Source organism: Zonotrichia leucophrys, chromosome 25 (assembly GCF_028769735.1).
Source record: "Zonotrichia leucophrys gambelii isolate GWCS_2022_RI chromosome 25, RI_Zleu_2.0, whole genome shotgun sequence".
NCBI classification, from domain to species: Eukaryota; Metazoa; Chordata; class Aves; order Passeriformes; family Passerellidae; genus Zonotrichia; species Zonotrichia leucophrys.
Genome location: NC_088194.1, coordinates 1878613 through 1901576, shown reverse-complemented (window position 1 = coordinate 1901576; position 22964 = coordinate 1878613). Strand labels below are relative to the sequence as shown.

The 22964-nt window shown below is 53.4% G+C and overlaps 3 protein-coding genes across 3 annotated transcripts; 1 reads left to right on the top strand and 2 right to left on the bottom strand.

Annotated features, from left to right (window-relative positions):
• Positions 1 to 315: 315 nt before the first annotated feature.
• On the top strand, positions 316 to 3066 carry ANKRD34A (ankyrin repeat domain 34A). Its single transcript, XM_064732436.1, has 2 exons — positions 316 to 546; positions 1071 to 3066. The coding sequence occupies exon 2, from the start codon at positions 1107 to 1109 to the stop codon at positions 2379 to 2381; it is 1275 nt and encodes a 424-aa protein (XP_064588506.1). The 5' UTR covers positions 316 to 546; positions 1071 to 1106; the 3' UTR covers positions 2382 to 3066.
• Positions 2829 to 8288, bottom strand: RBM8A (RNA binding motif protein 8A). The gene is made up of 6 exons (XM_064732439.1): positions 8144 to 8288; positions 6976 to 7035; positions 6801 to 6878; positions 5527 to 5663; positions 4085 to 4221; positions 2829 to 3227 (listed from the first exon to the last, which is right to left on the bottom strand). The coding sequence occupies exons 1-6, from the start codon at positions 8208 to 8210 to the stop codon at positions 3182 to 3184; spliced, it is 525 nt and encodes a 174-aa protein (XP_064588509.1). The 5' UTR covers positions 8211 to 8288; the 3' UTR covers positions 2829 to 3181.
• Positions 8289 to 8654: 366 nt separating this feature from the next.
• LIX1L (limb and CNS expressed 1 like) lies at positions 8655 to 22806 on the bottom strand. The gene is made up of 6 exons (XM_064732608.1): positions 22521 to 22806; positions 21135 to 21298; positions 16861 to 17001; positions 14924 to 15019; positions 13530 to 13607; positions 8655 to 11705 (listed from the first exon to the last, which is right to left on the bottom strand). Exons 1-6 carry the CDS (start codon positions 22804 to 22806, stop codon positions 11463 to 11465), a joined length of 1008 nt encoding a protein of 335 aa, XP_064588678.1. The 3' UTR covers positions 8655 to 11462.
• Between the last annotated feature and the right edge of the window lie 158 nt (positions 22807 to 22964).

The window sequence follows — 22964 nt, the reverse complement described above, 5'->3', positions numbered from 1 at the left end:
GAAAAGGGGATTAAAAGGTCCCTCAGCCCCTCCCAACCCCTCTGTTCTGGGGTAGCTCAGCCCCCGGTGCCGGTGCCACCCCAGCCCTGCCATGCTATGCCCCCCAGTCCCGCTGCCCACTGCCCCCAGCCCCACTCTAGGAACCCCCAGACCCGCTACCCCCTTGTCCTCCCCCAATTTTCGATGCTCCAGGGCCCTCAGCTCCCCCATTCCCGCTGCCCCCCGGCGCTGCTGGGCTCTGCCCCCCGGTCCCGCTGCCCCCCGAGAGCCCCCGGTGCCCCCCAGCCCCCGATCCCCCCCCGTCACTCCCACGCAGGGCCGGGCTCTGGATGCGCCGTGGCTGATTCATCCCGCTCCAGCCCCCCCCCCGCGCCCGCAGCTGCCAAAAATAGCGCTGCGGGAGGGGGGGGACCCTCCACAGCACCTCCCGCCCCCCCGCCTCACCGGCGGCAGGCCGGGATGGCGGCCACGGGCCGCTGTCCCCGACAGCCCCATCCCCGGGGCCGCGGGAACCGGGACGAGCGAGCCCACGCTCCGGTTGGCACGGTAAAACGGGGATGGAGAGGGGCGGGATGGGGGGGTCCGCGCTGAGAGGGGAGGTGAGGGGACAGCCCCCCAGGTCCCGGGCTCGGGGGGGTCTCACGGAGGGGACCGGGAGGGTTCCCCCCCGTTTTACCGGCTGGTTGGAGCGGGATGAGCGGCTGTCGCCATGGGAACCGGGCGGGCGGGGATCGGGGTACCGGTGGGGATGGGGTGTGGGCAGGGATGGGGGTACCGGGAAGGATGGGGGTACGGGGAAGGATGGGGGTACCGGCAGGGATGGGAGTACCGGGAATAATGGGTGTACTGGTGGGGATGGCGCTGTGGGCAGGGGAAGCAGGTGGGGCAAAGGGAGGAGAAGGAGGAGGATGAGGAGGGGGAGCAGGAAGGGATTTGAGGAATGGGGTTTGGGGGTGCAGGCACAGCCTGGGCATCTCGGGAACCCTCATTTACCGGGGAAACTGAGGCAGGGAGAGGGGACACCCCATGCTGGGGGTTTGGGGGTCTCAGCGCACCCTCTCCCCTCGCAGTGAGCGAGCGCCACCCGCACCCCCGTGAGCCCGGCCATGCCCAGCGCCGCGGTGCCCCCGGGGGCGCTCCCCATGATCCCGGCCGAGGGCTCGGCGCTGCTCCGCGCCGTCTCCCAGGGGAAATTCCGCCTGACCCGCCTGCTGCTCGAAGGGGGAGCCTACATCAACGAGGGCAACGCGGCGGGCACCACGCCGCTGATGGCAGCGTGCCGGGCCGGCTACGCCGAGCCCCCCGAGCAGCCGCGCATGGTTCAGTACCTGCTGGAGAACGGCGCCGACCCCAACATCCCCGACAAGGCGGGCAAAACCGCGCTGATGCACGCGTGTGCCGAGCGAGCCGGCCCCGCCGTGGTCGCCACGCTGCTCGCCCACGGTGCCGACCCCAGCGCCCGCGATTACGGCGGGGGCTCGGCGCTGGTTTACGCCCTGGAGCGGGGGGACCGGGAGACGCTGCAGGTGCTGCTGGACGCGTGTCGGGAGCGAGGCCGCGATGTCATCATCATCACCTCGGCCACGTCGCCCCGAGGCACCAAGACCACCCGGCAGTACCTGAACTCGCCGCCGTCGCCCGCTCTGTGCGCGTCCCCGTCGCAGGTGCAGGTGCGGGCGGCGGCGGCGTCGCCGGGGGCCGGCGGGAGGGATGAGGAGCGCGATGTGTTCCGCTTCCCTCCCGCCGCTCCCGCCGCCCCGGAACCGGCCCGGGCCGGGCCCAAGCGGCAGCTGAAGAGGCTCAACTCGGAGCCGTGGGGGCTGGCGGTGGAGGGGATGCGGGGGGGACACTCGGAGGGGACGCAGGGACCCGCAGAGGGAGCACGGAGAGCTTTAGATGAGATATGGGGACACCCGGAGGGGACACGGGGACCCTCGGAAGGGTCGTGGGCTTCTCCTGAAGGGACATCGGGCCCTCAGGAGCAGCTGGCAGCAGGGCTGGAGGGGCTGCGGCTGCGCCCCCGCCGGCACAGCGTGGAGGGACGCGATGTCTCGGGGCTGCCCGGCGCCACCTGGGCAGAGCGGGTGCCCCCCGTGCCCGCCGCGGGGCGTTGGGTTCCCCCCGATCCTCCACGGGGCAAACCCTTACGCCGGGACCCCCCTAACCCCGAGCTGGGCGCAGCTCCCGGGCCGCTGCGGCACCCGGCGGGGCTGCTGGAGCGCCGCGGCTCCGGAACGTTCCCGCCGGAGCCGCCGGGCCGGGCGGGGCTGCTGCCGCCGCTGCCGCCCCGAGCGCTGCTCCGCCGCCACTCCATGCAGCCGGAGGCGCTGCGGAACCTCGGCGCTTTCTGCGGGGGGCTGGCACCCGAGCCTGGCTCTTAGGGACCCCCTTGGGCAAAGCCTCGCCCTGCTCTGAACCCCGCTAAGGGTGAACCTTCCATCCCCGTGTCGGCATAAACTCTGCACGAGCCCCAGTTTGGGGAGCTGGTGGGGGCACCCCAACTGCCAGGGCCCCCCCCAGAATCGCCCTCCTGCTCCTGCCTCATCCTCCCAGCAGCTTTTTCCCCCAGGGTCTGGCGTTAAAGGCCCCAGTGTAGCTCAGTGGATGTGAGTGAGGGGTGGTGGGCACATCTGCGGGATTGGGGGCACAGCTGTTGCATCCCAATCTCTGTTTTAAGGGAAAAAAAAGGAGTTTTTTTGAGATCTGAGTTGTTCTACTGCCAGGCTGGGAGGGATCCCCAGGATCCTTGGGGGTCCAGCAGCTTGGATGGAAAAGGATTTTAGGGAAAGGGGCTTGGGAGCTTTAATGAAGGACAAAGAACAAGGAGACAAACTTAGACAAAATCTTGTTATTTGACACAAAACAAGGAATGCCCAGTGGGATAAATACCATGGGAGATTCACAAACCATTTGCCTGGAGCATGGAAAAAAACAACTCCCAGGATATTCTGGGATGGGGAGCTGGGAGGGATCCCCCCAATCCCAAGGGAAATCCCCCCCAACCCTCCGAAACTGCTGCTTCCCTCATACTTGTCCTTTGAAAACAATAAAATTCCATAAAACCCACATTTCCCCGGGGGATGGAGCTGGTCTGGCTCCTCCAGGCTGTGTCCAGAGCCCAGTTTGCCCAGTTTGCCACCAGTTTGGAGGTGGAACATCAATGGGAGGAGGTTTGGATCCATCATCGGCGGCGCCGGTCCGGACTGCGGCTCCGCCGGCGGCCGCCCCTGGAAAAGAGGGAAAAGTGGGGAAGAGAAAGGGGAAAAAAAAGGGGAAAAAGGGGAAAAAAATAAGGGAAAAAAGGGTGAGGGAATGGGGAATGTAAAGGGGGAAAGGGAAAAAGGGAAGGAAAGGGGAGGGAGGGGAAAAGGGGGAAAGGGAAAAGAGGGTAAGGGAATGGGGAAAGTAAAGAGAGAAAAGGGAAAAGAAAGAAGAGAGGAAAGAGGAAAAAGGGAGGGAAAGGGAAGGAAAGGAAAAAGGGAGGAAAAAAGGGAAAGGAGAGGGAAAAGGGGAAAGGAAATGGAGAAAAGGAGAAGGAAAGAGCACAGGAAATGGGGAAAGGGTACAGGAAATAAGGGAAAAGAAAGAGAAAAAGGGAGAGGGAAAGGTACAAGAAATATGGGAAAGGAGAGGGAAAAGGGTACAGGAAATGGGAGAAAGGAAAGGGAAAAGGGAGGGAAAAGGATATGGGAAATAGGGAAAAAAGAAGGAAAAGGGTACAGGAAATGGGGAAAGGAAAAAGAAAAGGGAATAGGAAATGGGGGAAAGGGACGGAAAAGGGAAGGAAAAAGGTACAAGAAATATGGGAAAGGAGAGGGAAAAGGGTACAAGAAATAGGGGAAAAGAAAGGGAAAAGGGAAAGAAAAGGATACAGGAAATGGGAGAAAGAAGAGGGAAGGAAGAAGTGCAGGAGAAGAACCATTTTGGGGTGTTTATTCCTATTTTAACCCCGCCATCCCCATAACGGTGAACAGAATTCCCCCATTCCCCTCGCCCACAAGTCCCTCCCATTGCCAGCTCCTGGAATTCCCACAATTCCCAGGAATTCCCAGGAGTTCCCAGGAGTTCCCAGGAGCTCCCTCACCTCCTCTTGCCCTTGGGGGGGCCCCTGACGAAGCACCAGTCCACGCTGACCGGCTGCCCCATCAGCTCCTGCCCGTTGAGCCCCTCCATGGCCGCCTGCGCCTCCTTGTACGTCTCGTACTCCACCAGCGTGTAACCCTGGGGGAACGGGGCACGGCGGGGTTGGCAACGGGACAGACACCTGGGGAACTCGGGTTTGGGGTGCATGGACCCCCTGAAAGCCCAGGATTAGGATTGGGAACGGGACAGACACCAGGGGAACTCGGGTTTGGGGTGCATGGACCCCCTGACACTTAGGGTTTAGGATTGGGAATGGGACAGACACCAGGGGAATGCAAATTTGGGGTGCATGGACCCCCTGAGAGCCCGGGATTAGGATTGGGAACGGGACAGACACCAGGGGAACTCGGGTTTGGGGTGCATGGACCCCCTGAGAGCCCAGGATTAGGATTGGGAACGGGACAGAAACCAGGGGAACTCGGGTTTGGGGTGCACAGAGCCTCTGACAGCCCGGGTTTAGGATTGGGAATGAGCCCAGACACCATGGAAACTCAAATTTGTGGTGCATTAACCCCCTGACACCCCAGGTTTAGGATTGGGAACGGGACAGACACCAGGGGAACTCGGGTTTGGGGTGCATTAACCCCCTGACAGCCCAGGATTAGGATTGGGAACGGGACAGACACCAGGGGAACTCGGGTTTGGGGTGCATGGACCCCCTGACAGCCCAGGTTTAGGGTTGGGAATGAGCCCAGACACCATGGAAACTCAAATTTGTGGTGCATTAACCCCCTGACACCCCACGTTTAGGATTGGGAATGAGCCCAGCTCAGGTTTGGGGTGCACAGACCCCCTGACACCCCAGGTTTAGGATTGGGGTGCATGGACCCCCTGAGACCCCAAATTTAGGATTGGGATTGAGCCCAGCTCAGGTTTGGGGTGTATGAACCCCCTGACACCCCAGGTTTAGGACTGGGAATGAACCCAGAAACCAGGGGAACTCCCAGCTCAGCTTTGGGGTGCACAGATCCCACAAGACCCCAGGTTTAAGATTGGGAATGAGCCAGACACCAGGGGAACTCAAATTTGGGGTGCAAAGACCCCCCAACACCCCAGGTTTAGGACTGGGGTGCATGGACCCTCTGACATCCCAGGTTTAGGATTGGGAATGAGCCCAGACACCAGGGGAACTCAAATTTGGGGTGCACAGACCCTCTGACACCCCAGATTTAGGACTGGGAATGCTCTCAGGCATTTGGGGAACCCAGCTCCCAGCTCAGTTTTGGCTTTTGGGGTGCAGGAACCTCCCAATAAATCAAAGTTGAGCTGCAGATACTCCCATAACCCCAGAACTGGCTCAGTTTTGGGGTGCCCCCCTGGCACCTCATAGCCTGGAGGCTGAGCTGGAGCTTGGGGGGGTCCCCAAAAGCACCCCCTCCTCACCTTGAGGTAGCCAGTGCGCCGGTCCAGGTTCAGGTGGATGTTTTTGATCTCCCCAAACTCAGCGAATCTGTCGTGCACGTCCTCCTCCGTGGCCTCCTCGTGCACCCCTGTCACAAACAGGATCCAGCCCTCCACGGCTGGGCAGGGAAAGTTGGGGGTCACAGGGCTGGGAATGCAGATTTGCACCCCAAAATCCTTGTGAGGTTTGGGGGGCAGGTGAGATTTGGGCCTTAATCCTTCTTCCTTGCTGTGCTGGGTCCCCAAAAAAAAGGTTTGTCACCCCAAAATCTCTCATTGTTCAGCTGGGAAAGGGAGATGAATGTCCAAAACCCCCAAATCCTGGGGGAGGTTGTGGAAAGCTGATCCCAGCAGGGCTGAACCCAAATCCAGATCCCATTTCCCATGGGGAAAGTGACCATGGTGATATCTGGGATGTCATGGGGCTCTTAGGAAGGAAAATCTCCCTCAGATTCCCCCATTTCCACCTTGGGAAGGGGATTTGGAGCTGGGCTTTGCCCTAAAATAAATCCTGGGAATGAGGGAAGGGAAAGGGAAAGGGAAAGGGAAAAGGGATTGTCCCAGGCTAAAACAAATCCTGGAAATGAGTGAAGAAATTATTCCAACATAAATTAAATCCTGGCAATGAGGGAAGAGATTGTCCCAGCCTAAAATAAATCCTGGGAATAAGGGAAGGGAAGGGATTGTCCCAACATAAATTAAATCCTAGGAATGAGGGAAGAAATGTCCCAGAGTAAAATAAATCCTGGGAATGAGGGAAGGGAAGGGATTGTCCCAGCCTAAATAAATTTTGGGAAGAAGGGAAGGGAAGGGAAGGGAAGGGAAGGGAAGGGAAGGGAAGGGAAGGGAAGGGAAGGGAAGGGAAGGGAAGGGAAGGGAAGGGAAGGGAAGGGAAGGGAAGGGAAGGGAAAGGGAAGGGAAGGGAAGGGAAGGGAAGGGAAGGGAAGGGATTGTCCCAGGCCAAATTAAATCCCTGGAATAAGGGAAGGGATTGTCCCAGCCTAGGAATAAGGGAAGGGATTGTCCCAGCCCAAATTAAATCCCTGGAATAAGGGAAGGGATTGTCCCAGGCCAAATTAAACCCTGGAATGAGGGAAGGGACTGTCCCAGGCCAAATTAAATCCCTGGAATGAGGGAAGGGATTATCCCAGTCTGGAATAAGGGAAGGGATTGTCCCAGGCCAAATTAAACCCTGGAATGAGGGAAGGGACTGTCCCAGCCCCCCAGAGCCCTGCAGGTCCCCAGTGTCCCCTCACATCTCTGTGGCCCCGGCTCGTCCCCGTCCTGCTCCACGCTGTCGTAATCTTCGCGCACCCGGGCGCGGGATCCTTCCTCTGGGGAAACAAAAACGGGGGGAAGAACGGGAGCCCCAAACCTCAGGGGTCACCCAGAGGGGCAGAAAAGGGGTCTGGGGGTGTTCTGGGGTCTCACCTGAGCCGAAGCCGCGGCCCTTCCGCTTCTTGGCCTTCTCTTTCAGCTTGTGGATGCTCTCTGTGGGAAATGGGGGTGTGGGGTCAGCAGGGGCAGGGAGACCCCCAGAGAGGGATGGGAGCCCTCAGCCTGGCTGGGAGGGGCTGGGAATGACCCCCCTGGGAATGACCATTGGGATGGGAATGACCACTGGGACTGGAATGATCCCCCTGGGAATGACCCCTGGGTTAGGAACGATCCCCTGGGCTGGGAATGGCCCCTGGGTCGGGAATGATCCCCCTGGGAATGACCATTGGGATGGAATGACCCCTGGGCTGGAATGACCCTGAACTGGGATGACCACTGGGACTGGAATGATCCCCTGGGAATGACCACTGAGATGGGAATGACCCTGGAACTGGGGATGACCACTGGCTGGGAATGACCACTGGGCTGGGGATGACCACTGGGCTGGGAATTATTCCTGAACTGTACAGGGACCCCCTGGGTCAAGAATGACCACTGGGATGGGAATGACCCCCCTGGGAATGACCACTGGGTTAGGAACAATCCCCTGGGCTGGGAATGATGCCCCTGGGAATGACCATTGGGATGGAATGACCCCTGGGATGGGAATGATCCCCCTGAGAATCACCACTGACATGGGAATGACCACTGGCATGGGAAGGGCTGGGAATGACCACTGGGTTGGGAGTGACCTTCTGGGCTGGGCAGGAACCCCGGGCTGGGAATGACCCCTCTAGGAATGACCACTTGGCTGGAAGTGACCACTGGGCTGAAAATGATGTCCCTGGGTCGGGAAAATCCCACCCGGGCCGGGCAGGAACCCCCGGTCCAGGCAGAGCCACCCCCGGGCAAGCCAGGTCGGTTTCCCCGTGACGGGAACGACCCCTCCCGGGACGGACAGGGCCCCCCGAGTCCCCCCGGGCCAGGAACGGACAGCAGGACCCATCTCCCACACCGGGAGCGACCCCCGAGCCAGGCGTGACCCCCCAGCACCGAGCAGGACCCCCATGGCACCGACAGCAACCCCCGCACCGGGCCCGGGATCTCCCTGAGGCCGTCGCGGCCGGAGGCGGCGGGAGCGGCTCCGCTGAGCCGGGACCCGGCCGGATCGCTCGGCGGGGCCGCTCTGGGCCGGGCGGTACCGCCCCAACCCCGCGCTCACCGTCCCCATCCTCGTCCATAGCGAAATCCTCTCCGCCCGCCTCATGAAGATCCAGCACGTCCGCCATCTTGCCGGGAGTAGCGGGGCACGCCGGGAGCGCGCCGGAAGTGGGAGGGAGCAGAGCGGAAGTACCGGAGCGGCCATATTGGGTGTGTGGCGGAAGTATCGGAGCGGCCATATTGGGGAGTGTGGCGGAAGTATGGGCGCGGCCATGTTGGGAAGGGCGCTGGGCGGAAGTGTCCGGTCCGCCATTTTGAGAAGGTCGCGACAGCTTGCCGCCATTTTGAGAGGGACGGGGCGGTTCTTTTTGCCCCAGGAATTTCGAACCCGGGAATTTCGAACCCCGGGAATTTTGAATCCCGGGAATTTCAAACCCCAGGAATTTCGAACCCCGGGAATTTTGAATCCTGGGAATTTCAAACCCCGGGAATTTCAAACGCCACACCAACGCAGCTCAAAGCGGTTTTTGGACACAACCGGCCTCCCCAAAAAATGAGCAAGAGCACCAAAGTTAACCAAAATCGCTGGGTTTATTGTAGAAAATCCACAGAAGTGTTTATCCCATAATTCTACTGCCTCAATAAGGAGCACGGCTTTCTCCGTACAGAGAAAATTTGAATTTTTAAAATTTTACGCCTTCCACGGAGATCCGGAGCCTCCAAATAGGCGCCTCGATCCCACAAGCAATGGAATATCCTGCTTTTTTTCCCTTTTATTTTTATTTTTTTTTAATTCCACAGTGATGGAACTCCTAAAGTCCTCCGAGATTTATTTGGAGCATAAAGAAGTGGGAGGAGCTTCAGGGATTCCCATAGGTGCAGAATAAATTGCAGGATTAACTCCATGTTATTCCTAAATCAAAATTTTCCAATATTTCAGGAAAATTACACCCCAAAACCCCTCCCACCCCCCCATCCCTTTTAAAATCCAATTTCCAGCGACATTGAACGTTATTAGTGTTTGTAAAAAGTATAAAAAATATATAAACCCCCAAAATAAGCTCGTTAGGGTGTGGATATAAAAATGGGGTACCTACAGATAATGGAATTATTCCAATTTTATCCTAAAACAATGATTATTGCTGGAATATCCTGTGGTCAGGCAGAGGGAAGGAGGAGGGTGGGAACAGTGGAATCTGCAGGGTTTAAGGGGATGAGAAGTGGGAAAAGCTCTAGGCTGGGGTGGAAAAGGAATTCTGGCTTGGAATGCAGTTTGTACTCCCAGTTTGCTGGGGAAAAGGGGAGTAAAATGGAAATTTCCATGGATAAATCGACATTTTCTTGGGTGACCTCGGAGCTGCTTGAACAATTCCATGCCATAAAAGGGGTTTTAAAGCTAAATATAGTCTAAATTCCATATGGATACAAAGGATAAGGAATGATTAGTGCAAATCCCTCCCTCGTCCACGAACTCTCCAAGACTTTTCCAACCTTCCAACGCTGATGTTTGGCTCCAGACAGGGCAATTCCATGGGGAGAACTGCAGATCCTGGAATGCTGCAGGCTGATCCCAGATTTAACTCCAAAATTAAATCTGGATATTGCACGCCTTGGCACCCACTCATTTAATTAAGGAGCTCATTAAGGAGCTCTAATTGATCCCTTTCTGCTGCAGGAGGGAGGGGATCCAATGGGTTTTTCCAGAGGAAACGCTGGATTCCATGGAATCCCAACTGCTCCAGCAAGGACGGAGTGAGGAGAGGACAAAACCTGGGATCCGAACCCCGAAAATAAGGGACAGGAAAAAATCTGTAGGGATTATGAGGGAATAAAACGTTCCCTAGGGAATAAGGAGTTCTCAAGGGAGGAATGAGGAGGCTGAGAAGCAGCTCTAAAAAACAGGATGAAATTGCTAAAATCCATTCAGGAGCTTTTTCCCTAAATTTCCTCTAAGTGTGCAAACGGGCCGGGATTTGGGGAAAGGGTTTAGGGGATCAACCAAGGGTGGGATTTGGGGGTTCAGCAACCAGAGGAGTGTAAAAAGCTCTGAAGGGAGGAATGAGGGAATGAAGAGAATGAGAAGTAGCTCTAAAAACCAGGATGAAATTGCTAAAATCCATTCAGATTTCTTCCTAAATTTCCTCTAAATGTGCAAACGGGCTGGGATTTGGGGAAAGGGTTTAGGGGATCACCAGGAAGGATCTCGGGGTGGGATTTCGGGGCTCAGCAACCAGAGGAGTGTAAAAAGTTCCCTGGGGAATAAGAAGTTCTGAAGGGAGGAATGAGGAGAAGCTCTAAAAACCAGGATGAAATTGCTAAAATCCATTCAGATTTCTCCCTAAATTTCCTCTAAATGTGCAAACGGGCCGGGATTTGGGGAAAGGGTTTTGGGGATCAACCAAGGGTGGGATTTTGGGGTTCAGCAACCAGAGGAGTTGAAGGGAGGAATGAGGGAATGAAGAGAATGAGAAGTAGCTCTAAAAACCGGGATGAAATTGCTAAAGTCCATTCAGATTTCTCCCTAAATTTCCTCTAAATGTGCAAACGGGCTGGGATTTGGGGAAAGGGTTTAGGGGATCAACCAAGGGTGGGATTTTGGGGTTCAGCAACCAGAGGAGTGTAAAAAGTTCCCTGGGGGATAAGAAGCTCTGAAGGGAAGAATGAGGAGAAGCTCTAAAAACCAGGATGAAATTGCTAAAATCCATTCAGATTTTTCCCTAAATTTCCTCTAAATGTGCAAACGGGCTGGGATTTGGGGAAAGTGTTTAGGGATCAACCAAGGGTGGGATTTTGGGGTTCAGCAACCAGAGGAGTGTAAAAAGTTCCCTGGGGAATAAGAAGCTTTGAAGGGAGGAATGAGGGAATGAAGAGAATGAGAAGTAGGTCTAAAAACCAGGATGAAATTGCTAAAATCCATTCAGATTTCTCCCTAAATTTCCTCTAAATGTGCAAACGGGCCGGGATTTGGGGAAAGGGTTTAGGGGATCACCAAGGGTGGGATTTGGGGGTTCAGCAACCAGAGGAGTGTAAAAAGCTCTGAAGGGAGCAATGAGGGAATGAAGAGAATGAGAAGCTCTAAAAACCAGGATAAAACTTGCTAAAATCCATTCAGATTTCTCCCTAAATTTCCTCTAAATGTGCAAACGGGCCGGGATTTGGGGAAAGGGTTTAGGGGATCACCAAGAGTGGGATTTTGGGGTTCAGCAACCAGAGGAGTTGAAGGGACGAATGAGGGAATGAAGAGAATGAGAAGCTCTAAAAACCAGGATAAAACTTGCTAAAATCCATTCAGATTTCTTCCTAAATTTCCTCTAAATGTGCAAACGGGCCGGGATTTGGGGAAAGGGTTTAGGGGATCACCCAGGGTGGGATTTGGGGGTTCAGCAGCCGGAGGAGTGCGCTGAGCCCAGCTGGCCAGCTGCCAGCAGCAGGATGTCCTTCTTCTCCTTGTGGAACCGGAGCTCCTTCCCGGCCAGCCGGGCCTCGTCCAGCTCGCGCTCGGTGGCCGCCAGCTCCCGGGAGAGGGCGCCCGGAACGTTCTGCTCCCGGTTCACCCAGTCCAGCGCCATCTGGTTCCGGATGTCGTCGTCCAGAGCGCGGTGGGAGTAGTGAGCCAGGACTTCCTGGTGGGAATGGGAGGCAGAGAATTGTTAAAACTGGGAAAAATTTGTTAAAATTGGTGTTGGAGATGTTGTCAGAAATGGCTTAGAAGGCAGCTGTGAGGAGCAAAATTCTCACGGCCTGTTTGTCGCTGAAGGACACGAGAGAACACAAGCACACCACCACTCAAGGTGAAGGGAAAAAATGGAAGTTTTATCCTCTGACTCCAATATTTATAGTTTTACAAAAGTGACAGTGGATTGGAAGGTGACACTGACACCTCTGCAATGACACTGGTCAAACCAACAGTCCATCAACTCTCTCCTCCTCCATAAAAGCAATGAGTTATTTACAGAAAGTGTGTGAGAAAATTCACTACAAGAATGTCAACATCAGAAGGCTTGGAAAATCTTAAAAAACCAGGGTGACGTCTCCTTCTGTAAACAGCAGAAGTTCTCAGGTTGTTTTTAATTACAAGTAAATATCTTGTATGGGAAAGCAGAGGTGACAAACATGAGGGCCTTGAGAACCTTGCATACCAAGGTTCTCAGGCAGTTTTCTCATAACAGGTAAATATTCTATCTTTGGCTATTTTGGGAAAGTAAAAGTAAGTTTTGAGAACACAAATCTTGGTATTGAAAACAAAAGGAGGGGTTGGTGTGTTATCTCTGACCTATGATGAGCTTGGGTTTTGCAATATGCATGAACTTAATTAACACGGTTATAAAAAGTGATTGATTGAGTCAATAAAGGGAGTTGATGCTGACCAACAAAGGGGGGTCGTCTCCCTTCAATAAATTGGGAATAAAACCATATGGGCATGCGGTAGAATTGTTAAAATTTGGAAGAAGCTTGAAGGGAATGATGCTTTGTGAAGTTTGAGGCAGGACAGAGGTTGGGCAGAGTTAATTAATAAAGCAGGGGTTCATTAAAAGGGTGTTCTCAATGGATGCACCTTGGGCAGTGACAGAGACCAGGCAGGGCTACACCCAGGATGAACCAAAATGGCCACAAAATGAACCTAAGAGGGTCACAAAATGGACCCAAAATGGTCACAAAATGAACCCAAAATGGTCACAAAATGGACCCAAGATGGACCCAAAATCGTCACAAAATGGACCCAAAACAGACCCAAAATGGTCACAAAATGAACTCAAAATGGGTCACAAAAGGAACCCAAAATGGTTACAAAAATGACCCAAGATGGACCCAAAATGAACCCAAAATAGTCACAAAATAGACCCAAGATGGGTTACAAAATGGTCACAAAATGAACCCAAAATGGGTTACCCAAGATGGACCCAAAATGGTCACAAAATGGACCCAAAATGGACCCAAAATGGTCACAAAATGAACCCAAAATGGTCACAAAATGGACCCAAAATGGGTCACAAAATGGGTCACAAAATGGACCCAAGATGGACCCAAAATGGACCCAAAATGAACACAAAATGGGTCACAAAATGAACCCAAAATGGGTCACAAAATGGACCCAAGATGGACCCAAGATGGACCCAAAATGGTCACAAAATGAACCCAAAATGGACCCAAAATGGTCACAAAATGAACCCAAGATGGTCACAAAATGGACCCAAAATGGTCACAAAATGGACACCCAGCCACAGGATCTCTCACTTTTATAAGTTTTGATCCATTTGCATATTGGACTTAATTGTCCAATTACAGCTCCAGCCCATGAAATCCCATTTTCCTTGTTTTCTCTCTTCAGTCCACATTGTTTATGCTCCTGGGCCTGAGATTTGGATGGATTTGGATCATTTGTGCTTCCCAAGGCACCAGGGGCAGCTCAGGAATGGGAAGGAGCAGCAGGATGGGCTTGGACTCACCTGGCGCGAGCACTGACGCTCCCTCATGGCCTTCAGGCTCCCGTTCCAGTGCAGCAGCTGGAACACTGTCATCAGCTCCTGGCATGCCAAAAGAGAGGATTATTATATTAGATTTATTATTATTTTTATAATTTTTATATAATTTTATATATAATTTTATATAATTTTAATATAATTTTATATATAATTTTATATATATTTATATATATTTTATATATATATTATTTTTATTATATTATATATTGGTTTTTTTATATATATTATTATATTTTTTATTATTATATTTTAAACTATAAAACCACCAGATGTGCTGGCATTGCTCAGGGCTGGGTGATTTCCCACTTGGGTGTTTTGGAAAGTTGATACTATAAAATAATTCTTTAATGCATGTGAATAAACTCTCATAAATGCTGGTGGTACACAGAGCAGCAAAATGATAGAATATAGTGATTTAGGCACCTCATTAGGGAATTCTACATTTAAAATGAAATGCAGTGACTCTCTAAAGTGGGAGGGTCACTGAGAGAATATTTGCTTTGCAAATACAGGTACACGTATTTATATCTATAATATATTTATAACACATATCTATAATTAAATATATGTGTGTATTTGCATGAGAGCAGATACTCCATTTCCAGCTGTTCTGATCTTGATCCACGTTCCAGAACCTTCCCTTGGCAGCTCAGACTTCCCATTATCCAGATGTTTTTCCCACATTCCATTGGGATCCAAGGTTGTGGTTTGGGGTCAGGACATCCCAATCCCACCACCAGCCTTTGGGGGAAATATCTCCCCAAATTGTGGGAGCTCTTGCTCCCCTGTTTTTAAGGATGAATCCCACTAATTAACTGGATTACTGCAATTAGGATATGTTGGGAATTTAGCTGACTAGAGACTGGAAAATTACAAAGCTGTGGTTAATTCCAAGTCCTGCACCTGTAAGATAGCAGTGTCCTTGGGCCTGGCTGTAGTATGATAACAAATAGTGAAAGACATGAGAAAAGAGAGATGTAACCCCTAAGGAATGAGGAAGAGTTAATGATATAGTTTAACCAATAGACTGCTTGATTTACAGAATATTCATAAGCTTATTATTTGCTGTATAAGTGCTTGATGCTTTCTTCAATAAACTGGAGCTGTGATGAACCAGCTGGGGTCCTGGTCCCCTTCCTTCCACAAATGGTGACCCCAAAATCACAGCGACAGTGAGAAAAACAATTCCAAGGGGGTAACACTGGAATCACCCCAAATCTGATCAGAATCAGAGGGAAACCCTGAGTTAATTTCCCATGGAAAAAACTAAAAATACACCTGGGAGACCAACCCAGACATCCCTTAAGCAAACCAGGAGTGGGAGCTGGGTAGGAGAGGACACAAAGCGGACACAGCACCTGGAACTCCAGCATGGATTTGCCCTTGTTGGACTCCAGCATGAAGCGGAAGGCCCCGATCCCGGTGTTGGGGTTGTCGGCCTCCTCCCGGTTGCCCTGCAGAGAAACCCCAGCTGTGGAGCCGCCACTGCCATTCCTGGAATTCCCACTGCTGGAATTCCCACCCCTGGAATTCCCACTCCTGCAATTCCCACTCCCGGGATTCCCACTCCTGGAATTCCCACCCCTGGAATTCCCACTGCTGGAATTCCCACTCCTGCCATTCCCACTCCCGGAATTCCCACTCCTGGAATTCCCACTCCTGCCATTCCCACCCCTGCCATTCCCACTCCCGGAATTCCCACCCCTGCCATTCCCACTCCTGCCATTCCCACTCCTGGAATTCCCACTCCTGCAATTCCCACTCCTGGAATTCCCACTCCTGCCATTCCCACTCCCGGAATTCCCACTCCTGGAATTCCCACTCCTGCAATTCCCACTCCTGCAATTCCCACTCCTGCAATTCCCACTCCTGCAATTCCCACTCCTGCCATTCCCACTCCTGCCATTCCCACTCCTGCCATTCCCACTCCTGGAATTCCCACTCCTGCAAATCCCACTCCTGGAATTCCCACTCCTGGAATTCCCACTCCTGCAAATCCCACCGCTGCCATTCCCATTCCTGCAATTCCCACTCCTGCCATTCCCACTCCTGCCATTCCCACTCCTGGAATTCCCACTCCTGGAATTCCCACCCCTGGAATTCCCACTCCTGCAATTCCCACTCCTGCCATTCCCACTCCTGGCATTCCCACTCCTGCCATTCCCACCCCTGCCATTCCCACCCCTGCCATTCCCACTCCTGCCATTCCCACCCCTGGAATTCCCACTCCTGCAATTCCCACTCCTGCAATTCCCACTCCTGGAATTCCCACTCCTGCAATTCCCACTCCTGCCATTCCCACTCCTGCCATTCCCACTCCTGGAATTCCCACTCCCGGAATTCCCACCCCTGCAATTCCCACTCCCGCCATTCCCACTCCCGCCATTCCCAGTGGGATCCAGGAGAGCCCGATGGCAGCACAGGCCGAGCTGTCACACGATGGGTGTGACACGTTTAGAAATGAGAAATAATTCACTTCTGATTGTGATAGTGTGAATTATAACATCTGTATTGCCTCACCCTACACACGAGACTGAAAATGGAACTAGAAATAAGTTTAGAAATAAACTTATTAAACTAATAGATAAACTTATTTCTAAACTTATAGTTTAGAAATTAGAAATAAGTTTAGAAATTAGAAATAAGTTTAGAAATTAGAAATAATTAACTTCTGATTGTGATGGTGTGAATTATAACAGCTGTATTGCCTCACCCTACACGAGACTGAAAATGGAATTAGAAATAAGTTTAGAAATTAGAAATAAGTTTAGAAATTAGAAATAAACTTAGAAATTAGAAATAATTCGCTTCAGATTGCGATGGAGTGAATTATAACATTTGTCTCCATTGCCTGACCCCACACACGAGACTGAAAATGGAACTAGAAATAAGTTTAGAAATAAGTTTAGAAATTAGAAATAAGTTTAGAAATGAGAAATAAGTTTAGAAATTAGAAATAAGTTTGGAAATGAGAAATAATAAGCTTCAGATTGCGATGGAGTGAATTATAACATCTGTATTGCCTCACCCTACACATGAGGTTGAAAATGAAATTAGAAATAAGTTTAGAAATTAGAAATAAGTTTAGAAATTAGAAATAAGTTTAGAAATTAGAAATAATTAGCTTCAGATTGCGATGGAGTGAATTATAACATTTGTCTCCATTGCCTCACCCCACACACGAGACTGAAAACGGAATAAATTCTTTTAAACCGCCTCCAAACGACCCCACCTCAGGGTCACAAAATGGCTCGATCTGACCCCAAAAAAGCCCAACCAAGCCCCCCCTGCTCACGTTGAAGGACGCCAGGGCCTCAGAGACGCTCTTCTCGATGAAGTCGTCGGTGATGCGGCGCGAGGGGTGCTCGTTGAACACGGAGTTCATCAGCGCGATCTTGGCGGCGCTGCGGCGCGCCTCGGCCTTGGTGGGACAGAACTGGGGACACGCGGCCACGCTGGGGCACCCCGGGCTGCCCACGCAGCCCCGAGTGGGAACTGCACCCCCAGAGTGGGAACTGCACCCCCAGAATGGGAACTGCACCCTCAGAATGGGAACTGCACCCCCAGAGTGGGAACTGCACCCCCAGAATGGGAACTGCGCCCTCAGAATGGGAACTGCGCCCACAGAATGGGAACTGCGCCCACAGAATGGGAACTGCACCGCCGGAATCGGAACTGCACCCCCGGAATGGGAACTGCACCCCCAGAGTGGGAACTGCATCCTCAGAATCGGAACTGCACCCCTGAGTGGGAACTGAACCCCAGAATCAGAACTGCACCCCCAGAGTGGGAACTGCACCCCCAGAATGGGAACTGCACCCCCAGAATGGGAATGGCACCCCCGGAATGGGAACTGCACCCCCAGAATCAGAACTGCACCCACAGAATGGGAATGGCACACCCAGAATGGGAATGGCAGCCTCAGAATGGGAACTGCACCCCCAGAGTGGGAACTGCACCCCCAGAATGGGAACTGCACCCCCAGAATGGGAACGGCACCCCCAGAATCAGAACTGCACCCCCAGAGTGGGAACTGCACCCCCAGAATGGGAACTGCACCCCCAGAGTGGGAACTGCACCCCCAGAGTGGGAACTGCACCCCCAGAATGGGAATGGCACCCTCAGAATGGGAATGGCACCCCCAGAATGGGAACTGCACCCCCAGAATGGGAACTGCACCCCCAGAATTGGAACTGCACCCCCAGAATCAGAACTGCGCCCCCAGAGTGGGAACTGCACCCCCAGAATGGGAACTGCGCCCCCAGAAGCAGAACTGCACCCCCGGAATGGGAATGGCACCCTCGGAATGGGAACTGCACCCCCAGAGTGGGAACTGCACCCCCAGAATGGGAACTGCACCCCCGGAATGGGAATGGCACCCTCAGAATCAGAACTGCACCCCCAGAATGGGAATGGCACCCCCAGAATCAGAATGGCACCCCCGAGTGGGAACTGCACCCCCGAGTGGGAACTGCACCCCCAAAATGGGAACTGCACCCCCCGAGTGGGAGCTGCACCCCCAGAGTGGGAACTGCACCCACAGAATGGGAACTGCACCCCCGAGTGGGAACTGCACCCCCAGAATGAGAATGGCACCCCCAGAATTGGAACTGTACCCTCAGAATGGGAACTGCACCCCCAGAGTGGGAACTGCACCCACAGAATCAGAACTGCACCCCCAGAATCAGAACTGCACCCCTGAGTGGGAACTGCGCCCACAGAATGGGAACTGCACCCCCAGAGTGGAAATGGCACCCCCAGAGTGGGAAATGCACCCCCAGAATGGGAATGGCACCCACAGAATGAGAACTGCACCCACAGAGTGGGAACTGCACCCTCAGAATTGGAACTGCACCCCAGAGTGGGAATGGCACCCCTGGAATGGGAATGGCACCCCCGAGTGGGAACTGCACCCTCAGAATGGGAATGGCACCCTCAGAATCAGAACTGCACCCCCAGAGTGGGAACTGCACCCCCAGATGGGAATGGCACCCCCAGAGTGGGAACTGCACCCACAGAATGGGAATGGCACCCCCAGAATGGGAATGGCACCCCCAGAATCAGAACTGCACCCCCAGAGTGGGAACTGCACCCCCAGAATCGGAACTGCACCCCCAGAATGGGAACTGCACCCCCAGAATCGGAACTGCACCCCCAAAATTGGAACTGCACCTCCAGAATGGGAATGGCACCCTCAGAATGGGAACTGCACCCCCAAAATGGGAACTGCACCCCCAGAGTGGGAACTGCACCCCCAGAATGGGAATGGCACCCCCAGAATGGGAACTGCACCCCCAGAATGGGAACTGCACCCCCAGAGTGGGAACTGCACCCCCAGAATGGGAATGGCACCCCCAGAGTGGGAACTGCACCCCCAGAGTGGGAACTGCACCCCCAGAATGGGAACGGCACCCCCAGAGTGGGAACTGCACCCCCAGAATGGGAACTGCACCCCCAGAATGGGAACTGCACCCCCAGAATGGGAATGGCACCCCCAGAATCGGAACTGCACCCCCAGAGTGGGAACGGCACCCCCAGAATGGGAACTGCACCCCCAGAGTGGGAACTGCACCCCCAGAATCAGAACTGTCAATTAATTAATTGATTTAATTTAATTTAATCCTGGGAAGGAGAAGGAATCAAATCCTCGGAAGGAAAAGGATCAAATCCTGGGAAGGATCAAATCCCGGCAAGGAAAGGAAGATCAGATCCAGCCAATCCAACAATTTTCCCTGATATCCCCTCTCCTACCTCATCTATAAGTGACCAGAACAGGGAATAAAGGCCACCAAAAATCCCAAAATCCACAGCCAAATCTTCCTAGACTGGGACCTGATGAGGATTTACAGACCAGGAGCAATTTGCAATTAAATCTCCTTGTAACTAACGAGGTTTAGAGGCAGATGGAGGGAGAGGAACATCCAGCAGGAGAAGATATTTGAGAAATGATCCTGGTGGGCTCCAGGAGAGGCATTCCCCAGGAATTTCCTTGCAACTAAAATGGTTTAGAGGCAGATGCAGGGAGAAAATATTTGGATATTTGGAAAACGATCCTGGTGGGGTCCTGGAGAGGCATTCCCTGGGAATTTCCTTACAACTAAAGAGGTTGCACAATCCAAATCTTTCCAGATTGGGACCTGATGGGGATTTACAGACCAGGAACAACTTGCAATTAAACCAAGAGGTTTAGAGGCAGATGCAGGGAGAAGAACACCCAGCAGGGAGGAGATATTTGGGAAACGATCCTGATGCGGTCCTGGAGGGCATTCCCCGGGAATTCCCTTACAAATAAAGAGGTTTAGATCCAGATACAGGGAGAAGATATTTGGGAAACAATCCTGATGTGATCGGAGGGCATTCTTGAGAATTTCCTACAACTAACGAGGTTTAGGAGATGCAGGAGGAGAACGCATAACAGGGAGAGATATTTGGGAAATTGTGGTGGGGTCCTGGAGGCCATTCCCCAGGAATTTCCTTACAAATAAAGAGGTTTAGATCCAGACACAGGGAGGAGATATTTGGGAAACAATCCTGATGTGGTCCTGGAAGGGCATTTCCCGAGAATTTCCTTTAAACTAATGAGGTTTAGAGGCAGATGCAGGGAGAAGAATGCACAACTGGGAGGAGATATTTGGGAAATTGGTGGGGGTCCTGGAGGGCATTCCCAGGAATTCCCTTACAAATAAAGAGGTTTAGAGCAGATACAGGGAGAGATATTTGGAAAACAATCCTGATGGGGTCCTGGAGAGGCATTCCCCGGGAATTCCCTTACAAATAAAGAGGTTTAGATCCAGACACAGGGAGGAGATATTTGGGAAATGATCCTAATGGGATCCTGGAGAGGCATTTCCTGGGAATTTCCTTACAACTAAAGGGGTTGCACAATCCAAATCTTCCCAGATTGTGACCTGATGAGGATTTACAGACCAGCAGCAATTTGCAATTAAACCAAGAGGTTTAGAGGCAGATGCAGGGAAGAGAACACTCAACAGGGAGGAGATATTTGGAAAACAATCCTGATGGGATCCTGGAGGGCATTCCCTGGGAATTCCCTTACAAATAAAGAGGTTTAGATCCAGATACAGGGAGAAGATATTTGGGAAAGGATCCTGGTGGGATCCTGGAGGGCATTCCCTGGGAATTTCCTTGCAACTAATGAGGTTTAGAGGCAGATCAGGGAGGAGAACACTCAACAGGGAGGAGATATTTGGGAAACGATCCTGGTGTGGTCCTGGAGAGGCATTCCCCGAGAATTTCCTTACAACTAACGGGATTTAGAGGCAGATGCAGGGAGGAGAATGCACAACAGGGAGGAGATATTTGGGAAACGATCCTGGTGGGGTCCTGGAGGGCATTCCCTGGGAATTCCCTTACAAATAAAGAGGTTTAGATCCAGATACAGGGAGGAGATATTTGGAAAACGATCCTGGTGGGGTCCTGGAGGGCATTCCCTGGGAATTTCCTTACAGCTAACAGGGTTTAGAGGCAGATGCAGGGAGGAGAATGCACAACAGGGAGGAGATATTTGGGAAACGATCGTGGAGGGGCATTCCCGGGTGGGGACGGTACCTGGAAGCTGCCGAAGCAGCTGCCCCCGGGCAGGGTGACATAGCACACGTAGGGCGGGCTGGCGGCCGGCACCATCTCGTAGAGAACCAGCGCTCCGTTGCGCAGCTCGGCCCCGCGGGATTGCTTCATCTGCCAGAACTCCTGCAGCGCCTCCACCACGTTCACTGCCCGGGGGAACCGCGGGGAGAGGGGATGGGGCATGGAGAGAGGGAATTGGGGTGTGGGAATGAGGAAAAGGGGCATGGAAAGAGGGAAAAGGGACATGGGAATGAGGAATTGGGGTATGGGAATGAGGAATTGAATGAGGAATTGGGGTATGGGAATGAGGAATTGGGGCATGGAGAGGAGGAATTGGGGTATGGAGAGAGGGAATTGGGGCATGGAGAGAGGGAATTGGGGTATGGAGAGAGGGAAAACGGGTATGGGAATGAGGAATTGGGGCATGGAGAGAGGGAATTGGGGTATGGGAATGAGGAATTGGGGTATGGGAATGAGGAATTGGGGTATGGAGAGAGGGAAAAGGGGCATGGGAATGAGGAATTGGGCACTGCCCGGGGATGATGGAATTGCAGGGTCAGCAGTCACGGTGGGAGCGGGGAGAGGGATGGGACATGGGAAGAGGAATTGGGGTATGGAGAGAGGGAAAAGGGACATGGGAATGAGGAATTGGGGTGTGGGAATGAGGAATTGGGGAATGGAGATGAGGAATTGGGGCTGGAATGGGAATTGGGGTATGGGAGAGGAATTGGGGTATGGAGAGAGGGGAATGGATGAGGAATGGGGAATGAGGAATTGGGCATGGAGAGGGAATTGGGCATGGGAATGAGGAATTGGAGAGGGAATGAGGAAAAGGGCATGGAGGGAGGGAAAAAGGCGGAGGAAGGAAGGAAGGGAATGGGGCATGGGAAGAAGGAAAATGGAATGGGGAAGGACGAACGGAAGGAAATGGGGCACGGAAAGATGGAATTGGGCATGGAAAGAGGAAAAGGGGCAGGGGAATAAGGAAAAGGGGAAAAAGGAAGGAAGGAAGGAAGGGAAAGGGAAGGAAGGAAGGAATGGAAGAAGGAAGGAGAGGAAGGAAGGAAGGAAGGAAGGAAGGAAGGAAGGAAGGAAGGAAGGAAGGAAGGAAGGAAGGAAGGAAGGAAGGAAGGAAGGAAGGAAGGAAGAAAAGGGCACGGAAAGAAGGAAAAGGAGAAGGGGGTGAGGAAGAAAGGAATTGGGGAATGGAAATAAGGAAAATGGACACGAAAATAAGGAAAGGGGGTGAAGAAGGAAATAAGGAAAAAGGACACGGAAAAAAGGAAAAGTGAAAAAATGGAATAAGGGACAATCGCCCCCCGCCCAGCCCGCTCTATCGGCACCCCCGGCTCCCCCGGCCCCGCTCACCGCGGCCGTAGCCCTGCGTGTGCTTGGCGAAGCTCCGCACCACGGCCTCCACCGCCTCCCGCAGCACCGCGGGCGGCCCGGGCACGGCCCCGGCTCCGGGCCCGGGGGGCGCGGGGGGGCCCTGCAGGCCCAGCGGGGGCGGCGGCGGCGGCAGCCCCAGCCCTGGGCCCAGCCCCGACCCCGCTGCCGGTCCGAGCCCTGCAGGAGCCCCGGTGAGGCCGGGCCGAGCCCCGCGGGGCCCGGTGCCCACCCCGGGCTGCAGCCGCTGAGCCCGCACCGCCTCCATAGCCGCGCTCCCTCCTCAGCGCCGCGCTGTCAATCAGCGCCGCTCGGAGCTCAGCGAGCCAATAGAAGCGCCGGATCGGGGAGGGGGAGGCGGGGAAAGCATCAAATGGCCAATCAGAACGCGGTGCGCGGCTGGAGGGGCGGGGTCAGGGCGCGGCG

Bases quoted from the DNA above. Each gene is read 5' to 3' on its own strand.
- ANKRD34A (XM_064732436.1), top strand. From the start codon at position 1,107: ATGCCCAGCGCCGCGGTGCCCCCGGGGGCGCTCCCCATGATCCCGGCC.
- RBM8A (XM_064732439.1), bottom strand. From the start codon at position 8,210: ATGGCGGACGTGCTGGATCTTCATGAGGCGGGCGGAGAGGATTTCGCT. The intron at 7,036-8,143 runs GTGAGCGCGGGG...CATTTCCCACAG, and splicing joins TATGGACGAGGATGGGGACG to AGAGCATCCACAAGCTGAAA. The intron at 4,222-5,526 runs GTGAGGAGGGGG...CCGTTCCCCCAG, and splicing joins GGCGCACTGGCTACCTCAAG to GGTTACACGCTGGTGGAGTA.
- LIX1L (XM_064732608.1), bottom strand. From the start codon at position 22,806: ATGGAGGCGGTGCGGGCTCAGCGGCTGCAGCCCGGGGTGGGCACCGGG. The intron at 21,299-22,520 runs GTGAGCGGGGCC...TCCCCCGGGCAG, and splicing joins CACGCAGGGCTACGGCCGCG to TGAACGTGGTGGAGGCGCTG. The intron at 17,002-21,134 runs GTACCGTCCCCA...GCGTGTCCCCAG, and splicing joins GCTGCTTCGGCAGCTTCCAG to TTCTGTCCCACCAAGGCCGA.